General features: G+C 39.3%; 1 protein-coding gene across 2 annotated transcripts in view; it reads right to left on the bottom strand.

The window, feature by feature from the left end:
• Positions 1-894: 894 nt before the first annotated feature.
• Positions 895-8,106, bottom strand: part of LOC136837546 (calcium-activated chloride channel regulator 4A-like) — a 213,252-nt gene continuing 206,040 nt past the window's right edge. For both annotated transcript variants that reach the window (XM_067102392.1, XM_067102391.1), the window contains exons 2-4: positions 5,407-5,981; positions 3,980-5,208; positions 895-3,381 (exon numbers count right to left, since the gene is read on the bottom strand). In XM_067102392.1, coding sequence (XP_066958493.1) covers positions 1,493-3,381; positions 3,980-5,208; positions 5,407-5,981 — 3,693 coding nt within the window. In that variant the 3' untranslated portion in view covers positions 895-1,492. The remainder of the gene's footprint in view (positions 3,382-3,979; positions 5,209-5,406; positions 5,982-8,106) is intronic.

Genomic DNA, 8,106 nt, shown 5'->3' with positions numbered 1-8,106 from the left:
TCGTGTCCAAATATAATATAATCATATTTAAAATCTATATATAAATATATGTGTATGTTATATCATGATATATATATATATATATATATATATATATATATATATATATATATATATATATATATATAAATATATATATTTATATATGTATAAATGTATGTATGTATGTATGTACGTACGCGTATATATACATATGCACACACAAACATATATATATATGTGTGTGTGTATCCTTTTAAAAGGGGAGAGTTTTCCAATTCTCAGGAAGTGAGATTGCTAACACCATGCACTTTTCAAGGCAACTGGGTGTAAAGGTGGGCGGTAGGACGGAATCGAGCCACGGACCCTACAGACGCGAGCTCAGTTCTATCACTGAGACCGGGCATCCACACACACACACACACACACACACGCTCACACACACTCATGTATACAGAATGTGCGAAAAACCTGAATCGTGTCCAAATCATAATATAATCATATTGTAAAATCTGGAAAATACATTAAAAATTATAAATAATATGTGTGTGTGTTATATACATCATGATATATATATATATATATATATATATATATATATATATATATATATATATATATATATGTATATGTATGTATGATACATCAAATTTGTGCATATGGCCTAATAACTTATATTTGCATGTGTATCAATACACTTATGCATATACAAATACTGACACTATATTAAGCATTTCATATCACACTTAGTTATATCTTTCTATAATTCTCCGTCCCACCCCACCTCCCCTTTTCTTTATAAAAAGCCAAAGTTCCGAATATTTGCGAACATTGACCCTTGTCATTTCTGTTGTATAGTGACTAAATCTATTGACCAAATTCAAAATGGCGCGTTATGCATGATACTGAAAGCTGTTTGTGATGTTTTGACTTTTATTAATAATGTTGTATCACAGTTATCACATTACTTCCTTATATAAGCAGGTATAGATTCCTATTCTAATAATTTTACACAACTTCAACATCAAAAAACATTTATAAAAATCTTTTATATAAAAAAGATGCTATTTCATAATATTTTACTAGCTTTTTTTGCGTTGAGCTGTTTTTTTTAAAGTAGAATCGTTATGATATGTAATGGAAGCATTTTGTGAAATTCCTAATGGCTTAGACTTTCTTTAGTGGGAGCTGAGCAAAAAGTAAACAAAAATGACATGCGAGAGAATAATGGATATTGTAATTCAATTCGACGAACTTGAAGAATAGAAAGTATTCACTCAAACAATACCATAAAGCATCACCAGATGAAGGAAAGATTTTTATAAACTGAAACCTTGTATCGTACGGTATGTAAACATTCAACACAGGCAATATTTTGGTTGGGTAAATGGCACACATAACATATCGCGTCTGAACATTCATGTTGTTGAAGTACTGAAACGTGAGATCAAAAATGCTGCTCGAGGATGCAACAGCACTTAACATATGCGTCTAAAACGTTACAAGACTTGTTTCACAAGTGAGTAACTTCTGTACACTTTTTTTCATTGTATGTGACAGTGGATGACACGGTGGTGACACAGTCCTCCGGCGAAGGCTTAAACGGGGCAGGTGGCGAAATTCTGGCGACCAGGGAAGCTAAGTGTTCGTCGGAAGCATCACTCGGACCTGAAACACTTGCGGCCAGCGGCTCCGACGCGTTCACTGGATTGTTGTGTTCACTAAAAGACTGGGAATTTGCACTTGTGTCATACGTGAATGCTGGCACTGCATTACAGACAGGAGGAGTTCCCTGATGGCTACAAGTTGCTTGGGTTTGGTAAGCTCCGTAAGAAAGAGGAGTCATGGGAGAACAAAATGTGTCTGCGTGGTGAATAGCTTGAGAAGTATTTGCGCAAGGCCCATAGGACATAGGAAAGGCGGCGTGACAATACATATTTCCCTGGTGACTCGAAGAGGCTACGTTTAAAGAAGGGCCACACAGTGGGGATGTCATTGGAGTGCAGAAAGTATTTACAGGGGGACATGTAAGCTGAGCTGGACAGGAGAGGTCTGCCTGATAAGTAATTTCGCTGAACTCTGTTGGCACTTCCTGAGTATGAGCTGTTGGTGTTTCAGGCATAAAGGAGGACATCACACACGTATTATAGGGAGATGAAGGGTTGGGGAATTCAAAGTGAGAAGGAGTCGGGTAATTGAATAAGGTTTCTTTTGTGTAGGGAGACTGGTGGGGGGTGAGATTTGATTGTACAGATGGGGAGGCTTGAGCAAGTTGACAAGAGGAATTCGACATATGCACAATATCTGGGAAGGGGTCTGGACAGATCTGGAAACATGACTGAGGTTCCATAACTTCTACTGAAGGACCTCTCTGAAGCATTTGGCATGGATGCATTGGCAAGGATTCTGCGGCCGAACAAGAAAGGGTTGGTGAAAGAGGCTGTTCGGTGTTTGGTTCCTCGGTTTTAGCAACGTTTTCTGTGGACGCCTGAGCAGACTGAGATGAATCATTATTCGCATCATCATTAAGTCTGGATTCAGCGGCTTTGTCCTCCTCACTCTTTAGGTTACCACGGTTACGGGTAATATGAAAGTATAACAATGCAACAAGTATAATCACAATACATAAAACCCCGAAGGTTGAGCCTATGATGATCGCTATCAATTCTAAACTGATGCTGTTGACTCTCTGAGGCACTGATACTTCACTACCGAGAGGCTGAGCATTGTTGGTTGAGGGCTGCAGTGTCATGGGTATGATAACGACGGGAGGTTTAGTAGGGGCTGCAGGAACCCATTCTGCTGCGATGTTACTTATAGCGCCTCGATTTCCTGCCTTGTCCACGGCACGAATAGCAACATAAACAATTTGTTCATATCTTTCGATTTTGATAGTTGTATGTTGTTCTCTCCCAGAATATTTTGGAGAAGGTAAATCGTTGAAGAGTTCGCCATCGAAATCATTAGCATCGTCCCATGAATTGGCTATAATTGCTTCATAGTAATGTGCTCGACCATTGTCATAATCATCTCCTGGAGCTGTCCAGTGCAGATTCATTGTGAATGTAGTTTGATTCATCTCCGAACGAAGATCCAGAATTCTGGTCGGAGGCAATAAGTCAATACCTGAAGATAGTGATGTAATATCTAAGACACCGTAGATTAAAGACCGCTGGAACGGTAGGACAGGTTTCAAGCGCTTATAAGCGAGTTTACTTCCACAACATCTAACTCGCTCTCTTTGGTTCCCATGGCCATGTTGCGTGCGGTCAATTTCCACAGGAGACCGAGCATAATCGCCGTTATTATCTGCAGTGACGCTCAGCTGATAATAGCCTGTGTTTCCGTATACCGACGGAAGGTAACGGGAGTAGACACCATCGTCTCCTGTTATGTCAGGGTCTGAAAAACAAAAGTAAAAAGTGTTAAGGACCCGAGTGGTGCTGACAGCAAACTAAATGCACTAATAATTTATTAGCCCTTATAAATATGGTTCTAATATTCTTAATTGTGTTTTGACTCATAGGTGTACTATGGGCTATGGACAAGCTTGGTCTCTTATGCTTATGAATAGAATAACTCTATAGGCTTTTTGATTTCTTAAGTCAAATGCCAATGCACCAAACATTTTAATCCAACAATATTGCACAGAATTTTTGCCTGTATTTATTTTGATTGACATAACTGAGTATTTTATAGCTAGATCTCTATTTGGATTTTAGTTGAAACAAATAATAACCTAGTTTATTTGTTACTAATATGATGAAAAACTTTTGGTATTGCTAGTACCCCAAAGCGAGGACAGCTTAAGCATAGAAAATCTGCTCGGTCTAATCAACACAACTTCTCAGCTAAATAAATATTATGAAGTAATTTACAAACTCAAACAGAAAGGCTTACATGAGCCTGATGACAAGAGAATAACTTTACATAACTAATAAGTTTCTCACTAGTAATGAATAATGAAATTAATACAAAGGTTTAAGAAATTCAAAATTACCTCCATTTCCATTGTCAAGAAGATCAAAGGTTATAGAATTGTAACTACTCCCAGAGACATTTATTCCCAGCCTTTGCAACTTTGCAGTGACTTTTGCATTTAAAATGGGAAGGGAGCCTTCTTTCACCTCAGCATATATAATCACTGGCGTCATGGAGTCTGTCATGTTAATGACATTAAGGTGATGGTTGCTCCAGAGCCTCAGAGAGATTTGCCGGACATTACTTTCGGTCGAGGTTACTTGGATATGAAGTGCCTGGTGGGAGTCGGCTCTGTTTTCCACTTGATAGTGCCAATAACCTCTTTCAGCTTCGAGGACACTGAAATAAACTATATTTGCATCGCTGTCTTCTCTTATGTTGATGGCGTCTATGACCTTCGCAGTAGGCGATTTAAGCTGGACAGTATTGCCTACGTGGCTCAGGTCGTAGTAAAAGACAGAGAAGCGAAAATTTGGTCCGAATGATTCATCAATTATAAAAGATCCCTCGGCCATCAAAGTTATACCCCCCTGGTAAGACTGACTGTGGACGAGAACTGACTCATTGGGAGACCTCAAGGGAGGGCTGTAGCGCATAGTGCTGAAGAGAGCATTTATGAGACCCACCATCATTCCAATCTTGGAATCTTTCCCAACGCCTTCGTCCATCACAGAAAAGGATGACCCTCCCGTCATTGCAACTACAGACTTTAGATTGCTGGCATCTGTGATGAAAGAACGATGTTCCGTTAAAGGATAAAAAATAGTATCGATTCTTATTCTGCTTAACACAGCCAAGTGCATCATCCCGTCAATGTCAGTTGTGGGGGTAAAGCCATTGCCTGTAGTTACCAAAATTACTTTTCCTCCCATAAACCCATATGGACTATTACTAAGAACCTTCATGGCCTCATGAAAGCCATGCAAAATGGACTTCTGGCTTTCAGGTACAGTTGACGGGTTTCTGGGAAGGGATGCTCCAATGCGCTGACGGATGTCAGAATAGGAATCAACCTTGATGAGAGGGGCTGTGGTTTTGGCAACTGAATTGAAAATGACAACAGCTACGTATGCATCATCAGGCACATCGTAAACCATAACGTGACGGACTGCTTTGCGGATGAATTCCCATCTTTGTTGTAGGTTCATGGCAGCTGTGTCCTCTACCACCAACACCATCTGGGGTGGACTTTCTTTCATATATGTTAACGAAGGGCCTAAATTACTTGAGACATTCGGTGGCTTGTTTCTGGGGAGAAATCACAAGCATATGAATTAGTAATCATGAATGAGCCTTTCAGGTGCTATTATAGCAAGAAAGATTTGTTTTCCAAAGTCTAAATTTTAAGCTAAGAATTTTTCCAACATCTATCTAATAAAAGAAATATTAGGGGAATCTGCTATGTACAGCAAAAACACTCCTGGATTGAAAATAACAAGTACATACCTTCCTTCTTGAAAGTCTTGTGACTGGAATATGACATCCAAGGCAGCTTCACCCCTACAATGAGCGTTTTGTTTTGTTGGAGCCTCAGGAATATGAGAATTTAATGGACACACAGGGCTGAAATCAGCACGTAAACTGTTGCAAGCGTTCGGTCTCACTCTGTTCGTGTGTGGGTCAATGAAGACCTCGGGGTACAGAGGGTCACCCCTAAAACCATTTTCCTCGAACGTACCCCAGCGGAACTTGACCCACTCCGCAATTAAGAGTTCGGCCATTCGTGTGAAAGCACTAGCACTACTGGATAGAAGGAAATCACTCCCCATCTGAATGAAGTCGCCCTCTTTTGTACATCCCTGGGTCTGTTGCGTCCAGGGTAGGGATCCAAAGATAGGATGAGGCGCTGTGACTTTGATGTGCACATTTGGGAGCTCTGAGGTCGTCACTAGGGGCGACAAGTAAGGACAAGGGAGTGCCTCCGCCTTCCACTCACTCGGTAAAATCACAGTCACATCTCGAAGCCACGCTCTTCCCTCCGTGAAGGTTGATAGCAGTTTGGAGAACTCTTGAAGGATGCCCTGGTAGGAAAAATAACAGATTTAGAATCTAAGTTATATTCACGTAGAATTTATGACTAGCTTATACTTATCATAGCAAAGTGAACGTTATAAATTCTTGGCAAGAAAAGACGAAATTCACCTATGAAAAGGACTAGGAAAACTAATTTTTACTGTACATTGTAAATGAATATATAAATGGGAGAAGAGCAACTATTGGAAAAGGGAGGAGAAAATAATAAAGGTCATCCGTAAAGCCTTAATCAGGCAAAATGCAGAACAGAAAAATAACTGAGGAAGAACAGAAACAATTGAAAACTAAAACACTATACCCTTCAAAGAGAAGTGTTCTTACATTTAAAGCATGTTTTAAAGAGTTTTTTCTTCTAATACAAACACAAGTTCTGATGAGTTTTTCAATATCAAAGACTTAATATGAAGAGTTTCTCTGTATCAAACACGTTTTAATGAGTTCTTCTATATCAAACATTTATTTTAAACAGCTTTCCCCTATCAAACTCCTGTTTTACATTTTCTCCTGTACCAGACACGTGTTTCCAGAGTTTTCGTGTATCACCGTTTTTAGTTTTCTGTAAAAGAAAACTGTTGTGCCGGCTTTGTCTGTCCGTCCACACTTTATTCTGTCCGCCCTCAGATCTTAAAAACAACTGAGGCTAGAGGGCTGCAAATTGGTATATTGATCATCCACCCTCCAATCATCAAACATACCAAATTGCAGCAATCTAGCCTCAGTTGTTTTTTATTTTATTTATGGTTAAAGTTAGCCATAACCGTGCTTTTGGCAACGATATAGGATAGGCCACCACCGGGCATTGGGTTAAAGTTTGATGGGCCGCGGCTCATACAGCAGCATTATACCGAAACCACCGAAAGACTGATCTGTTTTCGGTGGCCTCGATTATACGATGTAGCGGCTGGCTGTACAGAGAACTCGATTGTGCCGAAGAAACTTCGGAGCATTTTTTACTTGTTATACATAGCTACCATTAAGAGATTGAGGTACAAGGATCAGAAACAAGCTGATAGGGAGGGGGTGATAATTAAGAAAGATATTGTTCAATGAAAAAAAAATCTTAAACATACATTCTCTTTACATTTACCTGCATTATTGCAACCTACTAACATCAAGCTTTGATAAGCTCCCTTAAATAATTCTTTGATAATTTCATTTTCAAACAGAAGGGACATATACATCTACATATTTATTAGCTCGTCAGAAGATGGTGAGGTTTATGCAACTGTCCCTCGTCACCAAACGTGGACGATATTTGGTAGAGTCCCAGTTTGAACATAATCCCTCTATTCAGTAAATGATGCAATGAACCTAATTCTGATTACGATACGATGATCACTGCTCTATGTTGTACCCAATACTTCGACACAAAAGCTCTTTGACTCAGTGCAAAAGATGTTATACACTTAACATCATTATTTTCTCATAAAACGTACACCGTCATAATCATTGATAATAAAAATCTCAGCACCATTTCCAATTAAAATGGACCTACGGCGTATTACGCAAGAACTCGACAGAAATAAGAATGAATTCGTCGTTTAATGACGTACAAGAACCGACCATAAAGAACCTCAATAAGCTCATTTCACGCCACTCAGGATCACATCTCCAGCTCGGTAAGTGCAAAAAAGAATAAGTTGAAAACACGCTCGCCTTTATCGAATGCGGCCTATTACATTTGTTATCTCCGTCACATGTAAGTAATCAAATTACGCGAAAGCCAATATCACGAACTGCATTGAACTCCAACTGAGAAAAAAAGGTGGGTTTTCTTTTTCGAACAAAAAAAAAAAAATTAAATGAGATACCGGTAGACTGAAACACCGGATTAATTAGTTTCGACGTGTGTTCATTTTATACAAAAGTTCCAATTAATGACGCTCTCGTTTTTCCGCGCGCATGAAATTAAAAACCGCACACTTCCGTTGTAGGCAGAGGAAAATCCATTGCGCTAATTGAAACATGGGTAATTTACTGCGTTTTCGCTTTTAATGAGGAATTTTACGAAGAAACGCCGCGGACGCCCATTGGGAATTCTCTTTCAGCGCCGTTTTTTCTCTCTTTTATCACCCATTGGCATTCTTTCTGCTTATTTGTACTCCAGTTTAC

Source organism: Macrobrachium rosenbergii, chromosome 59 (genome assembly GCF_040412425.1).
Source record: "Macrobrachium rosenbergii isolate ZJJX-2024 chromosome 59, ASM4041242v1, whole genome shotgun sequence".
NCBI lineage: Eukaryota > Metazoa > Arthropoda > Malacostraca > Decapoda > Palaemonidae > Macrobrachium > Macrobrachium rosenbergii.
The sequence above is the reverse complement of the archived record's forward strand: the minus strand, read 5'-3'. Positions and strand labels throughout refer to the sequence as shown.